Source organism: Zalophus californianus, chromosome 4 (assembly GCF_009762305.2).
Source record: "Zalophus californianus isolate mZalCal1 chromosome 4, mZalCal1.pri.v2, whole genome shotgun sequence".
NCBI classification, from domain to species: Eukaryota; Metazoa; Chordata; class Mammalia; order Carnivora; family Otariidae; genus Zalophus; species Zalophus californianus.
In genome coordinates, this window is record NC_045598.1 from 9374959 (window position 1) to 9401314 (window position 26356).

A 26356-nucleotide genomic window follows, 5' to 3' on the forward strand; every position below is an offset into this window, starting at 1 on the left:
CACCACACCCCTGCCGCCGCCGCCCCCCCCCCCCCCCCCCCCCCCCCCCAGCTAATGGGCCTCCACAGCAGGCTGCGATCTGGGAGGCAAGTCTGCGCTCACATGAAGGGGTGAGGGGGTGGCAGGAGGAGCCGCCGGGCGAAACCTCAGCGGGTCTGGCAGGAGGCTCCAGGAAGTCTCTGAAAGTGGGCCCAGGGGCGGGCGGAGGGTGGGGACCCGCGGGGGTCCCGGGAGGGGGTGGGACGGGGCTGGGCTGGAGTCCTGGGTGGGGATTGGGCCCGGATCCCATTTGGCAGAAGGAAAAGGAAGGGAAAGGGTAGGGGAGAGGAGTGGGAGGTAGATGTGGAGGGGATGGGGCAGGGCTATGGTCCCTCCCGGAGATGAGGAGGGGCGTCTGGAAGGTGTCCGGAGCGTGGCTGGGGTAGGGTGTGGGGACCAGGTTGGGCTGGGTTGGGGTGTGGGTGGGTGGGGCACGGATGGGGAGGGGGTAGGGAGTTGGGGAGGAGGGCCAGGTTGGGGATAGGGGTGGGGGCGCGGTTGGGGCGGGGTGAGGGGGTGGGCCAGCTTGGAGCTGGGGTTGGGGTGCGGGTTGGGGGCGTACGGATAGGGGGGCGGAGGAGGTGGGGAGGCGGGTCAGGTTGGGGATGGGGTGGGGGCGCGGATGGTGCTGGGTGGGGGGCAGTTGGGGAGGGCCAGGTTGGGGATGGGGTGGGGGTGCGGTTGGGGCTGGGTGGGGGGCAGTTGGGGAGGAGGGCCAGGTTGGGGTGCAGATCGGAGGTACTGATGGAGAGGGTTTGGTGGGGAGGAGGGTCGGGTTGGGGGATAGGGGTTGGGTGCGCGTATGGGGCGGGGTGGGGGGGGAGGCGGGGAGGAGGCCGGGTTGGGGTCGGGTCGCCGATGGGGGGTGGAAGGGGTGCCGCTCCAGCCACAGGGACCGCCTGCGCTTCCTCCCCGCGGCCGAGGGGTAAACAAACGCGGTGACGTCAGGGGCGCCGCTGGCCCGAGGCTGAACCCGGCGCTGTAAATGAGATGCAAGGTGCCAGCAGGCTCCAGGCCGCGAGGCCTGCGCGCCACACACGCTCCTCCGCGCCGGCCTGAGCTTACCCCAGCTGCACACACGGACAGGATGCTGCAAACGCCACCAGACATTGCAACACGCAGCCAGTCTGCTGGCCGCAGCGTGAACCCTCCGCCGCCCCCCTGGCAGGCACCGGCCCAGCTGGAGCGCAGCCTCCCTCCTCCCGAGCATCCCGGGGCGGCGGCGGGGGGGCGGGGGGGAGCGGCTGGCAGCTTCCACCCAGCTGGGGTCAGCCTCTCCACTGGGGACCCCATCCTCTGCCTCCCCAGGGGGCCTCCCAAACCGAGGGCTGGGCCTCTGGGGTCAGCTTTGGGCTCTCTGCCCAACAGATTGGGGAAATGCCTGCCTTTGTGCGCGGCTTTCTGGGAAGCTCATCCCTCTTCATGGAAGCAGAGGTGCTGGGGTGCAGAGGCCCTTCCTCCAGGTGTCAGCAGATGCCAGCCGGTCCGATAGCTGCCCCCCAGCCACTCCCCACCTCCTGCGAGCAGGGGACCCCGGTTTATTCCAGGGAGCTCCCAGAACAGCCCTGGACCGCAGGCTCTTGGGAATGGAAGGCAGCCGGGCTGGGGCTCGCGGGCGGCACTGTGTTCTGGAGTGGATTTGCTGTGTGACTTTTGGATGAGTCACTTGGCATCTCTGGGCTTCACCATCTCCCTCTGGGGAAGTGGGGAGAATCGAAACTGGCCTCCCTGTGCTGGGGTGGGAAGGTTAAAAGTGCAAGAAACCTTCACCAGGCTGCAGGGGCTGGCTAGCAGCCTCAGACGCAGGGGCCTGACACAGAACTTGGAGACTCCCAGAGAAACTGAGGCAGGGCCTCTCCTCACCCACCTACCAAACTTGCCTTCTGGGTTTACTGTGAGTGGTGGGAGCTGTGGGGATATATGGGTAAACAGTCCCCTGGGCCCAAGGAGCCCCCACACTGGCTCCCCTACTTGGACTCCACAAATTCAAGTTCCTTGTGGGGGTTGGGGGAAACTAGATAAATGACCACAGATGTTTTAAAAAGGACCCCAGGAACGTAGCAAAGCACAGCTTAACACCAGCTTCCCTGTCACCGAAGTTAATATTTAAATCTCTCTCCCTCCCATCACCCTGTTTTATGGTCTTGACGGCATCTTGTCATTGTCTGAAATTTTAACAGTTAGTTCTTTGCTCCCCCAACACACACATTCTAGAATGTAGGCTCTCAGGATGAATTCCCAGCACCTGGTATGGTCATGTGAATGAATGAATGAAATCGTGGCTCTCACTAGGACCGGCCACATCATTTGTGGGGCCCCGTGCAAAAGATCAACGCAGGACCCCTAGTTTAAAAATTATCGAGGATTTTAAGACAGCAACAGCGGGACATTCAGAAGTGCAGGACCCTCCTGAGCATGGGGCCCTGAGTATGCGCACAGGTGCCACACCCAGGAAGCCGGGCAGGGCCGTTCCACCGAGGGTGCTCGATAGCAATACCCAGGGGTACCCCGTGCCAAGTCACCCCTCACCCAACCCCTCAGCCTCAGTTCCCAAATCCAAAATCTCCAAAGTCCTTTTTTTTTCCTCTCTTAATTTCACCCACACATTTAAGCAAGTCCTCAAGGCGCTTTGGACCTGAGCTATTGGCCCATCTTACAGATGGGGCACTGAGGTCCTGGAAATGTCAAGGGCCTGGCCAGGAGTGGCTAAGCTGGGAAACCAACCCTGGCAAAGACTTGTCGGAGCTGCTGGTGGAGGTGAGAATACAGCTGTTGTTCGGGGAAGGAGTAGGCAGGTTTTTTTTCACTTTCAGCATCCCCTTCCTGTATCCCAACCAGACATTCGAAGGTCCCTGAGCTCGTGTGCCCAATAACACACAGCTGGTGTGTCCCAGGAAGACCTCGGGCTAATTAAGCATGATTTATGGCCCGGTCTCCTGAGGACAAGCTTTAAATTACTTGCAAGCTGTGCCAAGGTAACTATCTATCCTACAGGCTGTTAATTAGGAATTGGTTTAATCTCTGCGGGATGAAGGTCAAACGCCACGGAGTTGACCCTGCTGGCGGGCTGGCGTCGTGCTATCAGGCTGGGGATCTGGGCCCGGAGGGCTGGGGGATTCAGGGAAGCAGTGGACACTGCAGCGGGAATCGGTCTGGCCGACACATCCTGCGCAGGCGTGGATGCTGGGAGCAAACCCGCCCGGGCCTCGCGCGGCACAGGAAGCTGGGCCAGGAGGGGCTTCCCCTCGGCGCCAGCCCAGCACAAAGTGGAGAATTCTTCCAGAAAATCAGCCTCCCCTCACCCTCCAGGAACCCAGTCCGGTCCTGCACTGTGTAGAAACCCTTCTGTGGCTCCCCAGTGCTCTCCCCATCAAGTCCCAACCACGCACCGTGGCCACTAAGTGCCATGAGGGGTCGCCCTGCCCACCTCCCACCACCCTCCTCACACTTCCCTTCCAGCCAGGCCACGCTCTTCCCCTTTGCCTGGGGTGTTTGCTTGCTGTGGTCTCCACCTCATCCTCCTCAGTGCCTCCCCTGAGACGCCCGGCCTGGCCACCGCCAGACCTCCTTCCCCAGAAGCCAGACCACCTGGCTTCCAATCCCATGACTATGGGTGCTGTGTGACGTGAGGTGAGTACTTAGCCTCTCTGAGCCTGAGTTTTCTCATTTTTTAAAAATGGGGACAGGAATAGTTCCTACCTCATAGGGTTACTCTGAGGAGCAAACCGGATCATCCCTGTAAGTCACTTCGTGTGTAGGAAGAACTGCACAGACGGCAAAGTCAGACATTGGTTGGAAAGCCCAGGCCACTGGTCCATTTCCTTAGCTAGACTGAGGCTGGGACCCAGAACTGTGTTTTTTCTTTGTAATGCCCACCGGGTCCCTGTGACCTGGGAAAGCCCCCTATATATGTCCTTCCCTCCTGTCAAATCTACTCCCAGTAGGAAGCCTTCCGGGTTGACCCAGAGTATTCTCTCCCGTGGAGCAGTTGCCCACCCAGCGCAGGGTCAGTAAAAGTCCCCTGTTTCTGTTTTGCTCTCCAAGGGCAAACCTTAGGCCACAGACTGCCCTAGTCACAAAGCCGGCCACTCTGTGGCGGGAACTGTGACATCTTCCCTCCCTGGTGACTCCGGGGGTGGGGGGGTGGGGCACTTGGAACAGAGCTTTGTATTCAGCAGGTGCTCTGGGCAGGGGCAACCGGCATTTTCGGAGCCCCTGCCCAGCATGTTGGACCATCTCCTGGAATCCTACCAAAGGCCCAGGGAGGGAGGTTGGGATTAGCACTGTCACTTTGCGGATGAGAAAGCTTGCCCGGGACACGGGTCCTGATCCCCAGAAGTTGTGAATGTGTTACTTGCCGTGGGAAAGGAGGGTTAGGGTTGCAGATGGAATTAAATTTGCTAATCAACTCACTTTAAAATAGAAAGATTATCCCGGATTATCCAGGCGCGCCCCGTAAATCACAAGGGGCCTGAAACCTGGACAAGGGAGACAGAAGAGGGGAATAAAGGGAAGATGCGAGCATGGAAGCTGCTGGCTTTGAAGACGGAGGAAGGGGCCATGAGCCAAGGGACACAGGTGCCTCTGGAAGCTGAAAGGGCAAGGATATGGATTTCCCCCCAGAGCGTCCAGAAGGAAGGCAACCAGGGCCCCTCGACGTCAGCCCAGTGAGACCCGTGTCGGATTTCTGACCTGCAGCGCTGGAAGAGCATAAATGCGTGCTGTCTCAAGTCACCGAGGGTGCGGCAGAGTGTCAGAGCACCCACAGGAAGCTCCTACGGGGCGGTGGAGGGGCTTGGCCAAGGCCACCGGCCAGAGAGGCTGGGACTGAAACTCCGTCTGTCTGCCCCAGGCTGTGGGCCCCCAGTGGCACAGCGGCCCCGCCCCAGCTCACCTGTCAGCATTACTTAAAACACACCTGTCACAGGGGCACCTGGGTGGCTCAGTCGTTTACGTGTCCGGTTCAGGTCTTGATCTCAGGGTCATGAGACTGTGGGATCGAGGCCCACATTGGGCTCCATGCCAAGCAGGGAGTCTCCCTCCCCTTCTGTCCCCCCCACTCAGGCCCCCGGTCATGCGGGCTCTCGCTCGCTCGCTCTAATAAATAAATAAATTTTTAAGAATAAAATAAAATAAACCCGTCAAAAGGAAATGCTTTTGTAGAGAGAGCACAGGACGGGTGCAAGTGACCAGTAAACAGGACTGACAGCCTTACCACCGTGGCCAGCGCGTCCTGAGCACTCATTTTGTGCTCAGGACTTTCTATACATTATCTCCCTGAGTCCTCATTTTACAGATGAGAAAACTGAGGTTCAGACAGGTCTAGAAGCTTGCCCAGGGTCCCTCAGCAACGTAAGTGGAAGAGCCAACGTATGACCTTTGGTTCACTGGTTTCCGGGCTTAGAATCTGAACAACCATTTTATACTGGCCGCTTGAGTAAGAACAACAAATGGATGTGGGTGCGCACGCTCAACAGGCACGGGTGCACGTGCGTGCGGGCAGACACGCACACACCCCCCTCCCAACACAAAGGCTCAAGAGATAGCCCCCCAAACAGGACACCGGATCCGCCAGCCAAGGGGGCGGGGGCCCCTGAGGGCACTTGGGGTCCCAGCCCACTCTGCTCCTAGCGGGCCTGGAGGACCCCCCACCCACTCTGCTCTGTGTTCACAGGGAAGTGGCCTGGAGAGGTAAGGTGGGACCCCCTCTGTGCCAAGGGAGAAGTGAGGACACGGGGTGTGGGAGCCAAGGGCGGCCTGATGTCACGTGGGCGTGCCTGGCAGGACTGCCTGCAGGAAGGTCGCGCTGCCCTTTGTGGTCACGCCGGCCCCAGCTCCCCACACTGACCTGCCTGCGAGGGTCGGAGCCGGCTTGGCTGGCTGGCTGGGCCCTCAAAGGACCCTGGTCCTGGGAGTTCGAGTCTCTCGGACTCTAGAGACTCTTCTTCCCGCCCTGGAAGGGCCCAGCATGGGCTCCCTTCGGCTCACCTGCCCGTAGCCAGAAAGGAGGGAGAAGTGGCTCCTCACACCCAGGGAAACACTACTATGAACAGTGACCCAGTAAAGGGGCTTCCTTTCCTTTCCTATCATAGTGTCCTTAAAGCTTCTACAGAAGGTCACAAAGAGTCTGTTGACCACGTGCTAGGCTACCTTGACTGGCTTCTCATTTTGCCTCTTTGTGAATTACAAACTCCCTGAGGGCAAGGAGGTTTCGGCTCAACCCTGAAAGAACCATTTTGTCCTTTTAGCCCCTGAGTGTCAGTAAATGACCTGATAAGGCCTGCAGGACCAGACTTGGGAGGACTGGCTACCAGGTGGGCCTGGATCTCCTGGAAGTTTCCACTTGAGAAGGACTGGATTGGTCCTTCCACAAGCAGTGCTGGACATCTGCTCCCAAGGCGCTTGCTCCTGGTAACAGCACTCCTACTGCCCCAACAGAAGCTCACTTCCCCACTCTCAAACACTGTGACTTGGCTAGGGCTGGTCCACCCCTGACTCAGAGACAGGCCTGTGACCCATCACTAGTGACTGCTTCAGGCTCAACCCCGTCACAGCCAGGGAGACTCAAGTCCCCTTCTGGAATTGCTGGAGCAGAAGATACGGGTCTATCCCCTGCACTGGGAGCTGAGGGGGGCGGTATTTAAGGCAGCAAGGGGCAGACGTGAGCAGCCCCGTGGCAGAGGAGGCCTGGCCAAAGAGAGCCCAAATCCTGACACCACTGTTTGGGCCCCTAAATCCATGCCCGGAAGTAGACCGACCCACAGACATTTTGGTCACAAGAGCCAACAAACCAACCTGAAGGATACCTCCAGCCCCACCATCAGGAAAGCTCCTCCAATTATGGTGGTTTGATTCATTTAGACACCCTGGCTGCCAAAGGCACCCAGCACAGAGTCTGCTAGGGGCTGTCCACAGACCTGTTCTGCTCCACAGAATGATTAATGAAGAGACACCAAAACTCCCTGGTTCCAGAGGACACCCTGGGTTTAAAATCCTGCTTGGTCGCTTGCTAGCTGTGTGATCTCAGGTTACTGACCCCCAGAGTCCTGCCCAGGAGGGAGAGGATGGTAGCAGTACCAAGGCTGCCCCTCACTGTGGGGAGTTAATGACTTTATTACATCTGCAGTGCTCAGAATGGCCCCTGGGCCCAGCAGGTCCTCAGTAAACACAGGCTCTCACTAGTAGGATGGGTGGGTCATGCCGTTGCTCAGGCAACCGACATTTATTAAGTGCCTGCCTTGTGTCTGATAGTGTGCCAGGGCTGCTGAGGGCACCTGGTGAGAAAGAAGACCTGCCCCCCTGCTCCCGGAGGGTCTTACAGTCTTTCGGAGAACACACCTGGCCACAAGCAGCCACAGAGTTGCCATGGTAACCTGCGCCTTTGGCCTCACCACCGCCCACCCCTGACCAACTGAGTTACTTGGAGGCAGAGTCGAAGATGACTAATATACCCATGGAGGGGAAGCGGGGTGGTTTGCAGGGGAGCGGGCAGCCGGGAGCAGAGCAGAGGCCCAGCCCTTGGCAGCCTCTATTCTTCAGCCACGGAAGGGCCTGCACTGGACCAGCCCCCGCTCATGAGAAAAGGGATGGTCGTTACCAGCCATCTCAACAGGACTGGAGGCCTCAGGTAGGAGGGAAAACACCAGGCTTTGAGCCCTCCCTGTGGGAAGAGAGATTCCCTCCCACCATCTCTAGAAAGGGTCAAGATCTAAAATCGCTGAGGGTTTCTGTGGCTTGGGTGGAATCCCCACCCTCCCGGGGAATCTCAGAACCAGAACAGATCTGACCAGCAAGTTCTTTGCCTTTTGCCCCCCGTGCCCAGCCGAGGACATGGTCCCATGAGCAAAAGGTAGACAGCCACGGTTAGGGAGTGTCCACTGTACCCCCCCCCCCGCCTCACTGCCCCCGGTCCCTGACTCCCCGTTCCCATTCTGTGCAAATGATGGACTAGGAGGGTTACACCTGTTACTTCACTGAATCATCACACCCTCATTTTTCAGATGGGGGAACTGAAGCCCAGAGACAAACAAACCCTTTGTTGGAGGTCACACAGCAGTTTGCTGGGAGGCCCCCTAGGTATTTATGGGATTAAATAGTACGTGAGTGGCATTTATGGGATTAAATTTATGCATGAGTGCTGCGGCCAGTGGGCTGGCCTCTGCCTCTCAAAACGCCATAGCAGCTGGGACATGGCTGGGGCACGGCCCATGGATCAGTTCTGGGCCCTGGCGCTAGGGTGGCCAAATCACGTGCCTTCAGGGTGGATGCTGAATTTGGGAGGCCGTCTCAATCCTGGTTGAGAAATTAGGGTTTCTAGCTCACAGATGCCCTAGTGGTGGTGGACGGGCCCTGGCTGAGGGCTGAGCAGGGTCCGGGGTTCCAGGCGCCTGGGGAGGGAATGGTGGGGGTCTCTCTCCTGTAGGGCAAAGGAACTGGCTCAGATGAGGACCTGTCAGTGCATAAGCTTCCTCACCTTGGAGTAAAGAGTCAGAGATTCAGGGGGCGCCTGGGTAGCTCAGTCGGTTAAGCATCTGTCTTCGGTTCAAGTCATGATCCCAGGGTCCTAGGATTGAGTCCCACATCGGGCCCCTTGCTCAGCAGAGAGCCAGCTTCTCCCTCTGCCTGCCGCTCCCCCTGTTTGTGCTCTCTGACAGATAAATAAATAAAATCTTTAAAAAAAAGATCCAAAGATTGAGGACCAATTGAGATGACATGCGACACACCCAAGTGAGGATCAACTGGGGAGAGGGGGGTGTCCTGAGCATTTCCTGGAACAGCTATTTTTAAGCTGTGTTTTTTCTTTAAAGTAATGGCATTCTTTCAAAATGCACACAAGAATTTTATGGGAATTCAAAAGTATTAAACAGAAGTGAAGCTGATCTAGTTAAATGGGGGTGGGGGGCCCCTCTGAACCCTATTTTCTCCACCTCCCGTGTGGTTCCACCTTCTTGGAACCCCTCAGATGCTCTGGAACCCAGTCTGAAAACGGGGTCCTAGAACCTCAAATGGTATTGGGGTCTGCCTTGGGGGCTGCTGGGGTCCAGATGGGCCAAAGGCCTGTAGAATGAGGCATACAGATAGGAGACCCTGACCTGTAAACACCTCCCCAGGAGCATGTTTCAGATGTGGACAAAGTGATCATATCGTTCACGATCAGAATGCTTTTCTAGCCGCTTCCCTGAAAGGCCACTGAAAAGGGAATTCAACATTGCGTTCCCCAAAGCAGGGGATGGTCAATCGAGTCAGAAAGGCTTGGGCCGGGTGGCCCGTTTCGGGTGATTCTTGTTGGCATTAAGCACCACCAGGCCACAAATCTGTGTTGTCCACCTGGGCTTGGCTCTGGCTTCTGGGTCACAGGACCCCAGAGGGGCCCCTGCCTGTGTTCTGAGCGCTAGTCCTCCACAGGAATCCAAGCCTGAGGGACTTAGATGGATTGTGATTAGATCTAGTGCCAAACTTCTTAACCTGTGGCTGGGATAGGCATCAGGGGCATCCAAGGACCCCATAGAAGTTTAAAAAATGTATATCGTGTCTTAGCATGGGGTTTATACTTTCTTTAGGTCCTCAAAGGGTTCTACAAACAGAAAGATAAAAGATTAAGACTTACTACAACTCCCTCAGTTGTCACTTCCTTCAAGAAGTCTTCTAAGATTTCCCCTAATACAGTGATTGCTCCCTTCTCTGTACTATCAAAACTGTGGGTCACTTGGGAGGATCCAGCTGGGTAGCCTCAGGATTAACTGGAAGTTGCTAGCACTCACTCTTCCTGCAAATCTAGCTCCTTGCATATTTGAGGTGTTACCCTGGTTATCCAATGAAGTACAACTGTGTTGTTTTCCTGCTTATCAGTTGGTTGTTTAAAGCAAACACTGAGGGTCGCCTGGGTGGCTCAGTAGTGAAAGCGTCTGCCTTCGGCTCAGGTCACGATCTCAGGGTCCTGGGATCGAGCCCCGCATCGGGCTCCCTGCTCCGCGGGAAGCCTGCTTCTCCCTCTCCCGCTCCCCCTGCCTGGGTTCTCTCTCTCGCTGTGTCTCACTCTGTCAAATAAATAAATAAAACCTTAAAAAAAAAAATAAAGCAAACCCTGATAACCACTGACTACCTTAACCCTTTGGCAAGCATCCTATTCATTGTACGCAAATACTGTTACTTGGTGCTTGAAAAACTATTTTTGTAAAGGGGACATGAACTCACTCCATCCCCAGCCCATCCTGTTGACTCCGGTCCAGCTTATCAATCCTCTGTCCAGAACCCTCTGTGTACTGGGCCCCATTATTGAACACCTTGTCTCTCCACCCCCCCACCCCCCCAGTAACCCTGACTGGGGCAGGCGGGGCCAGGCTGAGATGATCTGTCCTCATGGCAAAGGGCCTCGTTTCCAAGCTAGGCATAATTCAAAGCCTGCCTTTGGCCAAGCATCCGGGGCCACTCACTTAACCCGAATCTGACAAATGGGTGGCTGATCACACCTGACTCCGGGCACGGGCAAGACGGGGGGTGTGAAAAAGCACTGAACTGTCATGAAGACTATCACAGTGACACGGGGGACAGTACCACTGTCACATACGGTGTCACAGTCACGTGGGGGTACAGTACCTGTCACCTTAGTACAATAGTCACCCAGCTGCAGATGGCAGTCACCGGGACCACCAGGAAGCCCAACGAGGCCCTCAGCATCCAGTTAGGGTGTTGCAGGGTCCGAGTCATGACTCAAGGTCGGCGTGAAGGATGTGAACGGGGGCCTGCCCTGCACCCTCCCGTCCTCTCTCCAACACCCTGAGAAACCCCAGGTTTTGGAAGGCACGACAGAACCTCTGAAGGCCATTGGGGAAGTCATGAGGAGAAGGGCTGTCCTCTTTTAAGCCTTGGTTGATGGATGCTGGTAACTTCTCCTCTGGCCCCTGCCTGGGTCACTGTCCTCACTGAGGTCACCCTGCTAACAAGGATGCACGGACCCTAAAGGGTGGAAGGGACCCAGGTGGTTGGTTACCCAGAACCTAACCCCCCTGTTGCAGGAATCCACGGCATACTCACTTAAAGAGCAGCCCGCTGGGTTGCAGAAGGCTCCAGAGGGCAGGCAGGCATTCCTGGGGCCGAAGCCCAGTCCCCATCTCCAAGCTCTCCCCACTGCCTGGCGTGGCCCGCCATCCCACCTGGACCAGGTCGCTGAAGTCGTCAACTAAACACCCATGGATTTGCCATCCAACCTAAGCCATGGCTTCTAGTCCTTGTCATCCTGAGCCCGCTTCCTGGACACCCTCCAGAGGCTCAAGGACCCTCTCAAAGTGTTGACCAATACTGACCACAGTGCTCCAGAAGTCCTTCGACCAAGTGGAACAGAAAAGTGTCTCCTTCACTCTGGGCACCAATACATTTGCTTTTATTTTATTTTTGGGGGGAGGGTGGGGGGAGTTAAATTTTATTACCATTAAAGTGATCTTGCTGGAGTTGGTTCATCTTTCCAAAGCATCAGGGGCTGGCAACCTAGAAACAGTCGTCACAGACCGTAAGTGCCAGTGGGAGGGAACCTCGTTTATTTGCTTGCCTGCGGTAGCTCCATGGCCTAGCTCGCTGAAATGGATGGACCCATCTGACCGAGTCACAATTACCCAGAGCCAGGTCCCCCTCAAGCTGCTTAGTATTCTTTGCCGGAGGCATCGGCAAGAACAGATCAGGACCTGGTGGACTTCTCTGCTCAAAACCCTCCAGCTGCCCCCAGCTTCACTCCGCTTCAGAGCCAAAGCCAGTTGGAGAGATTGATTCCCACATGCCCTGCCCTGCTCCCCACCCGCTGCCCTGCACCACCCCCACCCTTGGCCTGCCTGGAATGCTGCCACTCCTGCCTTCCCCACTAGGTTCTCTTGGTCTGCTTTGCCTCCTTGGGTTTTCCAGTAGCACTTAATACGACCTAATGTGCTCTCTATTTTGTGTCTCTTGTTTATTATCTGTCTGTCCCCCTCCCTAAACTGTTCACTGTTTACATGGCTGGGGATTTTTGTCTGCTCGTTACTGCATCCCCAGGGCCGTTTGTTGAGTGAATGAACGAGTGAATGGATGAATGAATGAATGAGTTGCCACCCACCACTCATCGGTGAGCCCGTTCTGGTATTTGGCGCTCTCTTTTTGCCAATCCAGGGTACTTGGATTTTTGGAGCTCAAATCCCTCCTGCACTGGTCCCGCCGTGGACACGTGTCCATCTGAGAATGCTAACGTCTAAACAGATTCTATTCTTTCCTTTTCATTGGGCTTTAACGTTTCCTGACCTTCATGGTTCATCTGAATAATAGGTTTCAAATGTTTCCTTTCAAATATCTTATATACTGGATGTATTTTTAGATTGTGTCTTTTGAAGACAACAACAAGGCAAGCCTCGTGTCATGCTTTTGCACAAGGATAAAGGAGAATATGTTGGGTCTGGAATCGTTCCTGTGCCGATGCCCAGAACTCTGTGGGATTTTGATGGTGGTGGCAGGTTGGGACAAGGTCCTTCCAGGACAAGCTGCAGTTGACTGGGACAACCAGAGAGCTTTCCCGGGTAGAAAAAGAAGGCCAAGGGCTACCTTCTCCTAAATCTGGCTGAGGTCGTTTCTCAGTGATGACCTTGACAAATAACAAGCCGGAAATGGAGCAGGGAAAGTAACCATAAGGATAGAGAGATCAGAGGGCTCTGGGCAGGGATCAGAGACAGAGGCTCTGAGAAGCTTGAAGCTCAGGAGAGCCTGGAGTGTAAGCGAGGATTCGCGGACGGGCTGTAGACCGAACATGAACTTGTCAACTCAGTTCAGTATCACCAGATCTAGTGAGCATGTTCTAAAGCCCTAAAAGACAATTGGGTGACTTGAGGATAAAAGCTGGAAGTTCTCCTTGATATGCTAGCTGGGGAATTTGGGCCCCTTGATCTCCTGAAAGCTATGGGTTGACAATATCTTCTATAAGAGTTGAAATAAACCCATGCCTGACAGCTGGCTGGAGGCTGTTGAGAGAGTTGAGCAGTGGGTGTGAGCCTCCTACCCACTGCAGGCACGTTTCCCAACACCAAGCTGCTGCTTTTTCGGTCAATGGGATCTGAGGAGTAGCAAGAGAGGCTGAGATCAGCAGCGGGGAGGACAAATGTGTTCTGAAGAGGTCTCTTCCTCCCAGCTCGGGGAGCTTGGCAACGTGTTGCTTTCCTGGGATGGCTGATCCGTGATATGACACCTTTAAGGCATGCCAGGATCTTAGGGGTCATTGTGTTCTCTCTCGTTTTATAGATGTGCTTCTCAGCGGCTGCCCAGAGAAGGTAGTTACTTCTGTAGGGTTGTAGCAGAGCTGGGTCTAGAACCCAGTCTCTGCCTCCCAGCCCAGGGACACCAGGCCACAGCTGGGATAGCTCCACAGTTCTGCGCCCGGCTCCCCACGGGAAGTGGGCGGGGCAGTGGGAGGGAGGTGTCTGTCCATTCATAACATGGCCCAAAGTGCAAGGCCCATTGTTTGAAACCCAAGGACCTGACGCTCCAGGCTGAAAGACTTTCCCTAGATGCCACAGGTAGGACAGGTGGTCTACCTTCTTGCTCCAAGCCACATCAAACGGGAGCCTGGTCCTCTTCCCAGGAATTTCCAGCCAAGTCTGCACTCAGGGTGAGGGCGGGGGAAATGGGCCGTTGCTGTCTCCCACAGCACCTCCTTTTTTGTGACCTTCACACATCACTGTTTAATAAGCTGTTTCGTCCTGGTGGCTCTGGGTCCCACAAGAATCCCTGTCTGGACTCCTCTTCCTCCTTTTTCCTGTTCTCATCTGTACTGGCCTGACTCAGGGTCCGAGATACCAACCTCCTGCTTACCTCCCCAGCTCCCTCTCCCACAGTACAATACTGTCCTTCTTTGCCTTCTGCCTCCTTTCCCTAATTCCAGTGGGGTACGTAGTCTTTGATCAGGTGGTTTCTCGCACCTGGAGTGATCTTTTCACATCCCTTCTACTTGGAACTCTTGACTCCAATGCCACCTCCTTCAGGAAGCCTTCTGTGAGCCTTTGTTATGGATTAACAGCTCTACTGGGCTCCCGCTACGTAGTGTCCCCCCACCGCCCCACCAATGAGCACTTCATGCCCATTTAGAACCTCTGAATGTGACCTCATTTGGAAATAGGGTTTTTGGAGTTGTAATTAGTGAAAGCCTCATTACTGGCTGAGGCTTCATTCCCCATTGACTGCTATCCTGATAAGGCAAGGACAGAGCATAGAGTTGGACAGAGACGGAGGTTAAGGCCCCCTGAGGAGGCAGAGACTGGAGAGGTGCCACCACAGGCCGAGGGACACCAGGAGCTACAAACTGGAAGCAGCGAGGAAGGAGTCTCCCGTCGAGTCCTTAAAGGGAGCGGGCCCCTGATAACACCTGGATTTCAGACTTCTGGCTTCTGTCACTCAGAGCAAATTCCTGCTCTAAGTCATCAAGTTAGTGGTAATTTGCTACGCAGCCAGGAGGAACGAATACCTACTAGCATTTGTGCCTTGACTCCGAGCACCCAGCCATGTCTCTGGGTCTTTATTCATCTTTGTTGTACCCACTCAGCCCCCCCACCCCCTCCACGCCTAGAGCTGTGCCAAACACCTGACAGACACCTCAAGCAGGTTCGGTGAACTAGCCGGTCACTGTGGCATCGATGGGCCTGGGCCTGCCCCACCGGCAGGAATGGGAAGGAGGTGAGACTTGCCGAACAGACGCGACAGGAGAATAGCCCTCACAAATCTACATAAAGGGCTAGTTCCTGGCTAGCTGCTTTAGGAACAAGGCTCTCGACCCACATGCTGTAAACTCAGTAACAGCCAAGCAGATGCAACGCTCAGGCAGCTCTCACACTTCCTCCCGGAAGTGAAGGCGTCCCTGAGTCCCGGGGGCACCCTTCCTTCATGTCTGGACTCGGCCCTCATCTGTTGCCCCTGCCTCCACGGGCCTGCAATCACAGCCCAGGACTTTAGTCTAGCCCCTTGCCTCCTACTGGAGCAAAAGCTGTAAAAGCCACTTGGAATACCATAGTCCACTTCTCCTCCTCCCAGGGGCCCCTGCTAAAACCCAGTCAAAGTCAAAGGCTTTGGAGGCTGTGCCAGCTGACTAGCAGCTAGCCAGGAGCCTTGAGGGGAAGAGGGATGGGCCCAAGCTCTGTGAATGCTTTTGTGGGAGGAATTCCAGGGGAGCACAGAAAATTAAAAAAAAAAAAAAAAAAAAAGAGCGTAGTGGGAATAACCCAGCAGCAACCTTCCCCTTGGAGATCCTAACCATGGCTGGCCCTGCCTCGGTTAACCTCCGTATGTTGTGGGTAAGGACAGATGTCTCCAGGTGAGGCACTTTCCAACTCCCGGGGCCTTTGTGTCCGTTTAAGAAAAACCCTCCTTTGGGTCACCTTTGCAGCCTCAGGCGTACTCCCACACACAAATATTGCCAAAGGTCATTATGGGAAACTGGGTTGTCGCTCTTTTCTCTTCTGGATACGCCAATCTGTTGGCAGAGGCTCTGGTCTTCCTTCCTTCTTTCCCTTTTGGGGGCCTTACCCCTCCAGATCCAATCCCACCCAAATCCAGGTTGGTAGGGCTCTCAGATGCAGCCTCCAACTCCCCACTCCACAACGAAGGGCCCTCTGTCCCCAAGCCCAACGGGCCCCCAAACACTCCCGGCTTGGGATTGTCCCAGGGCCCTCTCCCACTAGCCCCAGATGGACTCAGGCAGATTCCAAATTCCCCACCATGGCAGCAAGTGGAGGGCTCATTAAAAAGTAGCTTTAGTAATTGGTCAGACAGTTATGAGTTATAGGGAGCACTCTAGTTCATCCTGAGGGCTGATGACTAAACCCAGCATGGATGGCACTGGAAGTTTCACAGGCCCCCATGGATCCCATTTCTGGTGACCCGATATCAATTTAAGACATATTTCTCATTGGCCCTGAGTTTATTCCCTGGAAGACAATGTCCATTCCAAGTCAGGTGGGACACAGCTCCCAGTCCATGAACTTGCAGGGTGCCACTTGGCACTCTTTTACTAACCGCCACCCCCCCCGCCCGCCCCCAGCCCTCGCCGCCGCCAATGCCATATACTTCTTTAATTTAGGATTGTTTATAGTCAGTCAAGTTTTCCAGATTGACTAAAAGAGTTCTTCGTAAGCCTACTGCAGCCAGTTACAAAAGCAGTAAAAGAGACCAGGACTTGGGCCAGCTGGAAGAGTCGGAAGAAAGTTTCTGCGGGATGCAGACAGCTAAGGAATGACAATGACACGCGACTGTCCCAAACCTCACATACCCCTACAAGGACACCTCCTGACCCCCCTCCACAAAGGGCTTTGGGAACCCTCCAACGGGGCATCACCCCAAGGAAATGAAACTGCTGAGAACAACTCTTACTTCTCCTTTTTCAGTGTGTCCAAGGGTTAAAAACACTTCCGAACTACCCTTCCAACTGCAAGGTCAAGCAGCTGTCCAAACCACCCAAGGAGAAGCAGGACCCAGGGACAAGCAGACTCCAGCTAGCAAGGCCACCACGGTCCTCCCCTCCCCCACACTGGCCCGGCAGGGGAAGAGTTAATCTGCCATCGGCTTTGGCTGATAGTTCAGGCTCCAAAGTTCAGTCCCAGTCTGAGCCACCCCGGAGGAATTGTAAATCTCAGGGCAGTATTTAACAAAACAAAAGCAACCTGGAATTACAGGCAGGTTTGCTATCCTACAGTACATATTTACTTAATCCCCTAGGTATGTGGCTCCATGTCAGATCAGCTGGCTTTGCTGGCCCTTTCACCCCCCTCCCACCCCCCAACAAGTTTCAAACTAATTCCCTGTTTTTGCTCTTCCTCCTCACAGGGCCAGCCTGCCAGCCTCCAATCTTTCTCTCCTTTGCTCTAGTCACCGGGTGAGTCAGCCTGGCTTGGGTCAGAGTTGGGTGACAGCCGGCTCACCCTCCCCACTCTCAGGCACCAGGTCTGGGAAAACCAGAGGAAGAGATGCTGTAACCACCAAAAAGCTAAAGCAGCCCTGGGGAAGGAGGGCCCTCCCCACAGTGCCACCTCATTTAATGGGGAGGGATCCCCTCTGGGGCTGTATCTGGGGGGAGGGGGCAGGGTTGAAGGTGAGAACAAGGACTCTTTATCAGCTGCTGGTTACCCCTGTCACACCCTCTTTCTAGATTTCCAAACACCTGTGCGTGGGAGAGCTTGTCCCGCGGGCTAGACATCCAAGACCGCTCCCCCCCTCTCAAACCCAAACCAAGTATCCCCTCTCTTCGTGCCTCCAGAGCTGCAGCCGCCCAGGTTGGGGCTGGGAAGCGGGTTGCCAAGGAAAATACGAAGCCAGCTAGCAGGCGGCTCCCAGCTCTACCCAGGAGCGCACACACCCTGCACTCACCAGGGTGGTGGCAATGGGGGGAAGGCAAAGGGGGAAAAAACACAACACCTTCCTTTGGGAGGGAGGAATGTGGGAAATGGGTGGGTCTCCTCGGTTTCGGGGTGGGGGTGAGCGGCCAGACAGCCACCGACCCCAAAGGAGCAGACCAGCTCCCGACCTGCCAAAAAAGACAGCCTGGTGCCCGGGAAATTTACAAGGTGAAACTGACTAGCTCAGCACTCGCGGGTGGCGCCGAGAAGTAGGGTGGCCGGCGACTCTGCCGGGCGCGGGTTCCGGCTGCGGCAGCAGGTGGGCGTCCCCCTCACCTTCAGCCCCCACCCCCTGGAGTCGCAGTGCCCGGTACCTTTCTGGCGCCGCGTTCTGCGAACTCGCGAGCGAGCTGGCGCCCGATGCCTCTCCCGCCTCCCGTGATGAGGACGTTCTCCCGCGACAGGTCCCGCAGCTTGGCGGGCAGCACCAGTCCGACGGCTGCTTTGGCCACCAGATAGATCATCTGCAGAGGGAACACCACCAACGCGCCCAGCCGTTTCCACACCATCCTACGCGCCGCGGAGCCGGGCAGGGGGGCGAAACTCCCCGGACCGAGCAAAACAGGAATTAAAAAAGAAAACACCCCAAACAATAATAAATAAACCGAATTAAGGGGGGAGGCGTCCCACCTGGCCACTCTTGAAATCACCTCTTCCCAAATGCAAAACACCGGGTGAGGAAAAAAAAAAAAAAGATAAATCCTCCTCGGGAGGAGAAAAAGCGTCTGAGAAGGTTGGGACAGTAAGAGGGCTGGAGGGGAAGCCGGAGGTGGAAAGTTCTAACAAGAAGTTTCTTGCCCCAGCAGTCGTTTCGGCTGGGGAATTCTCAGGTAATGTTTACAGGCTGACAGAGGAGTTTAGGCAGGGGGGAAAAAAAGGCACCAACCACACGCGCGCACCCTGCTACAGTCCCGCGGTTTCAAAGTGCAAGATTTAAAAAAAAAAAAAAAAAAAATGCCGTTTCCAAATTGTAGCGCCCCCCCACCCCTTCTCCAGGAAAAAAAAAAAAAGTGGTGGGGGGAGAGTGCTTGGAGCTCCCAATTTCAGCCCGCGAAAGTCTCCCGACTCATTGCTATTCTTGGGCTCAGGAAATTGCTTAAACGCGATCTGATTGCCAGCAACGTGCAGGAGAAGTGGGGGGTCCGGGTGTCAGTTTCTTTACGTGCATGGCTCGCCCTCGCGCGCGCTCGCTCTCTCCGGCTCTCGCCCTCCCTCTCCCAGCAGAGGCCGGGAGTTGCCGCTCGATCCGGCTCCCTTTCTCTCCCTTGTTAGCATTTATTGCCTTCTTTTTGTCCTTTCCAACTTGGAGAGGGCCCGGGTGCGGAGCGCGTGTGGATCGGACGCCCTCGTCAGCGCCGCCTTATTCATTCGCTCCTGGGGCAGCAGCCGCGCGGAGCGAGAGGGCTGCCCTTTCCTCCCCCCTCCCCATTTTTTTTAATACCCCATTAAGTCTGATTGACAGTTAAAGTTGTTCGGAGGCTTCACTACCGTTCCTCTGAGTGGTTGCCGCGGCCTCCCCTCCCCCTGCGCAGTGCGGGGCGCGCGCGCGGGCGCGCACACGGGCTCGCTCCGACTCGCGCTCTCCCCGGCTGGCTCCCCTCTCTGCAAGCCGGGACTTGCCCGCGGTGTCCCTGAGGGCTCGCAGCAGTAACTCGAACACGCTGGAACCGACTCCTGCGAACCGGCTCCCTCCCCGAGACAGTCCTCCTAGCCCGGGCCGCGGTCTCCCCGAGCTGGGGCGCCCGCCGGCCAGGTGGCGGGTCCTGCGCTCGGGGCAGGCCCGGGGGAGCTCGCGCACGCTTTGATCCAACCAGGTCGACCCGGGGTTATTTCAGGCTATTTGGTCACCCCCTGCCTCCAGGTAGGACCAGGAAACCACTCCCGCCCTTTGCCCGGACGCCTTCTGTCTTCACTTAGAGTGCACTTTCTTAGTCTGCCCGGGTCCTTCTTGTTTCGGGGCCTGGGGCGGGGGGGGGGGCGGCAACTGGGGAGCAGGATTTTGTTTTGAGAGGTGGGGGTGAGCCGGGTGAAGGAACTTCTGCCCCCAAGGTGCCAATAAAATCCCCATAAGATTAGCTGGGAGCATATTTATTGCTCATCTGGGGTAGAATTACCTTGACTGACAGCAATTTCTTTAATAACAAAAGCCTGTAAACAAGATGCCCTGGGCGGGAGCCCCCTGCTTCCTGCAGGCAGCGACTTCTGTCTTTGGGTCTCCTTGGGCTGCCCTAGCCTGCACCCACCTTTTCTCACCTCCTGCCCTCTCCCCGGGGAGAGTGTCTCCTGTGCTTCAGGGTGGGACCCTGCTCTTTAGAGATGTCTGTTGCAGGAAGTCTGGGAAGTGAGTCACACAAAAGCAGCCCCAGTTAGAAGTGCTGATGGGACTTGCCTCCCACTGCCCCTGACTGTCCCAGGCCAGGAGGCGAGAGGATGAGCCAGGGATCTACTCTGTAATCTGGGGCAGGAGTTCTCCAGCCAGGCTTGTTGGGGCGAGGAAGCCGGGCCTCACCCCCAGACGTTCTGATTCAGCAGGGCTGGGTGCACTGGAATCAGTAGGTTGTTCAGTGCTCCACCTGGGAGTTCTGCTGAGGATCCCGGTGAGAGAGTCGCTTTCAGAAAAGCTTATTTGGGGGTGGGGGGGGGGGCGGGCAGTGGCTGGGGATGACCTTCCCGCCCACAGGCTCTCTAGTTAGGGGAAGAAGTTCTGCAGGTGAGGCTCTTCCTTCCAGGTGAATCGGGAAACTCATCATCTGGAGAGCCACTGCAAGAGTGGGGTTGGAAGAGAGCTGCTGCACGGAGGGCTTATATTCTGACATTTAATCCTCCCCCTGACCTTGCAATCGGGTTGTAGTATCTCCATTTTCCTGGTTACCCAGCCAGAAACTACAGGAAGGAGGGATTCAGATACGGACCTGATTTCTCCCCACACACCACCCCACTCAGGCGCAAGGGGAGGAGAGAGTGGGGATGAGGCTCCCTCCCATCTCCATGCAACCCTCTCAAAGTGTGCCCCAAGGGTAGGCCTTGTCTTCATCTGACTCCCAGGCCGTGGCGAAAGGCAGGACTCCGTCAAAGTGCCTGCACCCTCCCACCTTGGAGGTCTCTAAAAATGGAAAAGAAATCCCAACCCGAGAGAGACAGGCCCTTTCTACCCAGCCACGCCGGGTGTCAGCGGGCCAGCTAATGGGACGCTGGGGAAATCTGGAGCTGGAAGCCGGCACTCAGCCTGTTGTCATCTGTCATCTGTTATCCTCGGGGCCGCCTAGTGGCCTGCCTGCGACATTGCGCCTCCAAGCTGCCCCAGCGGCCGCCTCCCGTTCCAGCTCACTCACCAGCTCTCCTTTTCCTTCCAGACCTTTCTCCTACATGAGGGCAACACTCCAAGCCTAAAAGGGCCTGAGAAGATCATACCCCCCACCTCTGCATGTGCCTGCTGCTTGACCAAGGAGAAAACCAGCACAGAGACGTTAAGCCACTCATAAACACCGTGGCATGTTCACCCATGTCCCCTGGTCCCCAATCTACCCGCCCCATTCTGACGCCAGACCGGCTGGGGGACCACCGCGTCCTGCTTATGTTTCCCCTGCATGTGTATTTAGGATGGAGGGCGGGCAGGAGGCAGACAGGAGGTTGAGGACCCCCATTAACCTCCAGGGTATCGGGCCCTTTACACATATTCTGCTTTCAGAAATGAGACTGCCTGCAGAGGTGGGTGCCATCCCAGCCGTTTAATGCAGGAGGAAACAGGCACAGCATATCCAAGTGACTCACGGAAGGCCACAAGGGAGGGTCCACTTCCCTCTCCCAGCCATCAGCTTTGGGGGGAAAGCAGAATAAAAAGGAACAAGTCAGGCAGTCCTAAAAGGGGGTGGCGATTGGCTTCTGGCTGAGAAGCAGACCCCTTTTCCTACTTGTGCTACCTTCAGGATGTGGGTTTTTGGGCCTGCCATCTCTGTGGGCCTCAGGCTTCTTCCATTATCAGCTGCTGTCACCTCCTCTGTGCCCCCCCCCCAACCTGGTCCCCAGAAGATGAGGTTGAGGGGGCACTGGGCTGGGGGGTGTCCAGAGGGTCCCTGTGGCTTGGCCTTAGTGAGAACTGCATGGGACAGGACCCCCCACCCTGCCCTCCCACCTCCCCCATCCCTTGTCCTTTGCTCTTGGTACCCCTCGTCCCTTAGTTTCCTTGGGGGCAAGGGGTGGGGAATTTAACTGCAGGGCGAAGTTTGAAATTTCACATCCCAGCCCAGGGAGAGGGCCCCACAGCCAGCCACTCCCCCCAACCAAAAACAGTGAAAGGAGCCTTTGTGGGTTTGATGGAGTCGGGGGTGAGCTGTAGCCTGGAGAACTAACTTTTTCCATGACTCAGCTCTCCTGGTGCGGGGCGGGCACAGGAGGTGCAAGGACCCAGCTGGGCAGTTCTAGAGCTGCCTTCTAGCCCAGAGCCAGCCGGGCATCAGGGTTAGAGGTGGGCCCCCAGGAGAGCCTCCCCTGCAACTAGCAGGGAAACTTGCTGGCCTTGGATAGGCCACCAGCCTGTAAATGTGTCCCTCCCCCCTCCCGCACTGGGTCCCCTATTCTTTACTTACTATTGCAGCCCCGGTGCCAAGCACTTGAATATTCATGGCTTGTTGCTTATCACCATCTCAGCGGAGAGCTGGAAAGATAAACGGGCATCAAGCGTTGACTTTTATTTATGAGGCTCAGAGAAGTCAAGAAAGTCACCCAAGATCACACAGCTAAGAGATGGAGATAGGATTTGAACCCCTGGTCGAATGCCAAGTTCTGTCTCCTTTATCCATGGACGTCTCTCACAACGTGTAGGATCACCTGGGCACTTGTCAGATGCAGATTCCTGGGCTGCCAGCCTAGACTACTAGAACCAGCATCCTAGGGTGGGGGCCCATGAGTGTGCATGCAGGCCAGGCAGGAGATTGTTGGGCACCCAACGTTTGAGAACACCCAGTGCTGCCTGTCTGCGGCCCCTTTCTACTTCCGGCCCCTGCAGGAGGAAGTTTCCCTTGGTTTTACACTCCTGGGCAAGCCCTTCCTTCCTTTGCCCTTAGGGTCTATCAGGGCACTGAGCCCTCAGTCAGTCCTGGGCTGTTCTGGGTGGGTGGCTCTCAGCAGCTCTACAGATACCTAACAGGGGAGAAAACAGAAGCTGGAGGAGCAGAGGTACGTACACTCACCCATTCAGTCCATCCTGCAGCCAACCCACCCTGGTGGGGTCCTCTCCCTGGGCTGCCCCGGATGGACCCAGAGGCTTGCAGGGTAGTGAGGCGTGCTGGGTCAGAGAGGAGCAGAGCCTGGCAGCTCTGGTTCAAGTCCCAGCTCTGCAAGCCCCTTCTCCCCAGCTTCCTCATTTGTAAAGGGTGGATAACAATGAAGATAGATTTAGCTACTCAGAAAATCCCCTACCAGGAGCTCAGTGAGTACCAGCTCTTGTTTTTATGGTGGCATGGTCCCTGCTTGTCAGGCCCTTTCCATCTTGCTGGGGAGCCAGTTTGGCCCCATGCAGAGAGATACGGGGGGGGGGGGGCGGGGGGCTTATGTTCTGCAGCGTTCTTGGACCGCCCTGAAGCAGGGCTCCTGGAACACCTCGCCAGGCTGGGCAATTTCCCTCATTTCCTCCCGTCACCTTCTACCCCCACAACCCCCCCCACCCCAACATACTTTCTCTAGGACCTTTTCTCTCTGGCCAAGGAAACACCTATTCGTTTTGCAATGTTTCTTTTAGCTCCTATGCTACTTTTTTTTCCCCCTAGGAAACTTCCTAGCTGCCTCCTTGGTCCCCAGTGTCTTCACTTCAGCCAAAGATGGCCCCAGGGTCCCTTCACCTGACCCCAGGGTTTCCCTCCCTCCCAGCACACTCACACTGCGCTGTAACTGGTTCCACATGGGCTCTCACACCAGGCTGGGAGCTTCTCAGGGGTAGAGGTTGGACTGCCTAGGTGGGCGTGCGACCCACGCAGTGGTGCTGGACCCCTGTGGGGGTTAATGCTCTGCTGTCACCGTCTTGAAATTGATCATTTTTTACTTGTGTGTGTTGTAAATGAAGTCAGACCTGCTCTCCCCCAATGAAGAAACTGAGTCTCTAACACTAAGCCTCAGGAACAAAGGTAGTGAAAGATTTCATACATTGATTCATTGATTCATTGATTCATTCACCAGCTGTTTATTGAGCAGTCACTGGGTGCCAGGCCTTGTTCTAGATGGTGGAGAGACAGTAGTGAGAGGGACGGCAAGGTCGCTGCCCTCATGGGGCGGGCGTTACTGCCTTGCTGGGAGGTGAAGAGAGGAAGGATGTAGGGGAGATGTTCCTGCCACAGGGTCCAGAGCAGCCTGCAAGGAACTGGGAGTGGATGCAGTGATAACTTGATGCGTGCTCACATGCGCGTGCGCACACACACACACACACCCGCGTGTGTGCTTGCTTCATTTGACCATTGGCAACTTTGCCCTGAGCAGAACAAGCTAGCAGTGTTGAATGAGGGGGTTGGATTTAGAAAACCTCGTGGTCTAGTGGAAACCAGTGTTTCGTGAAGTTTAAGATGGGCTGCCGTGTGTGTGTGTGGGGGGGGCGGCGTCTATGTGGAGATGGACACCTGGGGAGGATAGGAGCTGTGTAAGATGGCCAGCTAGCCAGGGGTACCTGCTCAGCCAAAGGAAACAGAGAGGACAAAACAGGCTTCAGACAGCAGAAGATCTCTGTGGGGAGGGGGGACACTTGGTCTGCAAAGACACTTGGTCTGGAGACTTTAAAAACCTAATGAAACACCCTGCCCCTACCCCAATCCAGAACATTTACCGGGTGGGCCCCTTTTCTCCTTGGTGAGACTGGGTACATATATAAAAAACCAAAACCACAAACCCAAGAGCAGGTAGAATGGCTTCTCTCCTCCATGAAAGCCTGCCCCCGACAGGTGAGTATTTTCCGTGGAGTTACAACTCCTGTCCGCTCCAGCGGTGTGGCCGGCTCGCGCAGGCAGGTTTTGCTGGTGCGTTCTGCGGGCTTCGTGGGAGTGGACGCTGGGGCAGGTCGTGTTTATTCTGGCTGCTGGGGCTGGGTGGAAACGCAGACCACAGCCAAGGCGGACACGTGGCAGGAACACAGACGGGGTGGGGTGGGGTGGGGATGTAATTTGAGAAACCTTGGGTGGAGGCCAGGAGGGCACCCAGCGGTTGTCTCCTGCCTCCTGTCTCCAGGTGGGTCACACAATCCTAAATCAGGGCGTGGAGTCTTGGTATGAGGGTGGCTCGGGGGTTGGCATGACAGGCTTTGAACCTAAGCTCTGCCTACTTGGTCGCTGCGTGAGTTTGGGCTGGCTCTTTGACTTTCTGAGCTGAGCCTGTGTGTTCTCATCCCTAAGATGGAAATTACCACCTACAGAGATGATGTCTTTGAAGGGCTTGGTACCTGGCAGGGAGGAGATGCTCAGTGGGTATTCTTTTCCCTTGTCCTGGCAACGCGTCCTCAAGGAACTCACAGTCTGGGACTGGGTGGGGCAGATGGAGAGCCTGAGTGACAGGGTCCCCGACCAGGGGGGAGGTGAGCGTGGGGCATATCTGAGTGGCAGGGTGTAAAAAGCCTTCCCTGGCACCAGAACAGGCCCAGAGCTGGGGCCCGTGGAGTGCTCCATCCTTACCCCACAAACCTGTTCTGTAGACGGCTCTATGGGCCATACAGCCTCTGTTGCAGCAGCTGGACTCTGCCGTCTTAGCGACAGACATTGTGTAAATAGACAATATGTAAAGAGCTAAAGATGTGCCCTCTCTCATGATCGTGACTGTGTGTCAATAAAACTTTATTTACAGACACTGAAATGTGAATTTCATATAATTCACACATCGTGAAATACCATTCTTGTCTTGATTACTTTCCAAACATTTAAAAGACCCGCAGACTATAGACAAAAAGGCTTGGGCCAGACTTGCCTTGGGGACTGTAGTTTGGCAATTTCTGCCCTAGACTACCACCATTGAGCCAGCAAATATCAGTCTTTTGAGACCTAAGAAATAAATGAAGTGCGAACCTCAGTAAAACAATCTGTTTTCTTGCCCTCTTTCTGGAAATTGATCACAGGGACTGGTCCACATTAATGTCCACTATAAGAAGTAGAGAATCACTAGGGAGACCGAATGTACTGACAAGTTTTTTTTTTTTTTTAAAAAGCAGTAAGACATGAGAGTCTAGTGATGGATTTAAGTCCCCACAAACAGCTAACCTTTATTGAATGCTCACCATGCCCTGGGTGCTATTTGTAGATGCTCAAATGTAATATCTCATTTAGTCCTAACAGATGGGGACACTGAGACTCCAAAGGTTGTCACTTGCCTCAGGCCATTCGGAAATTCTCAAGCAGAAGCTAGACCTCCCGGGGTCTAACTTGTGATTCTAGGGCCTCCCCTTTGTTGCCTCTCAACAATGGACCTGCCTGAAGATTGATTACATCTCTGCCGTTTATTGTGAGAGTGCTCTTTGTTATGATGACAAAGAGAGCCCAATCGTCTGTCCCCTTGGCTCTGCATATGCATCCCAGGTACTCCAGACTCTCTTTATTTTGCCGCATCTGGCCTGCTGTGGCTCAGTGGGTGGGGACGCAGGGCTCCCTCCTGCCAACTCTGGTTCCATCATCGAAAAGCCCTTGTTTGGGCAATTACTTCAGTGTCTTTTTGCATGTTGCCCTGATCAATTTATAAAATACGAGTAGAGAAATAGATGGAAGTGCGTATATTCATGATATAAAGATTATGTCTCTTAAATATAAGAAAATTAATAATAAGGACCCCTGGGTGGCTCAGTCGGTGAAGCGTCTGCCTTCAGCTCAGGTCATGACCCCAAGGTCCTGGGATCGAGTCCCGTATCCGGCTCCTTGCTCAGCGGGGAGCCTGCTTCTCCCTCTGCCTGCCGCTCCCCCTGCTTGTGT

General features: G+C 55.5%; 1 protein-coding gene across 7 annotated transcripts in view; it reads right to left on the minus strand.

Moving 5' to 3' along the window:
• DHRS3 (dehydrogenase/reductase 3) overlaps positions 1-18860 on the minus strand; it is a 38529-nt gene extending 19669 nt beyond the window's left edge. The window contains exons 1-2 of one of the 7 annotated variants that reach the window (XM_035727207.1): positions 18592-18859; positions 17744-17893 (exon numbers count right to left, since the gene is read on the minus strand). In XM_035727207.1, coding sequence (XP_035583100.1) covers positions 17744-17893; positions 18592-18597 — 156 coding nt within the window. In that variant the 5' untranslated portion in view covers positions 18598-18859. Of the gene's footprint in view, positions 1-1424; positions 1571-17743 lie in introns of those variants that run through there. The other 6 variants (XM_027614364.2, XM_027614398.2, XM_027614390.2 and 3 more) reach the window with 6 other exon arrangements.
• Positions 18861-26356: the final 7496 nt, after the last annotated feature.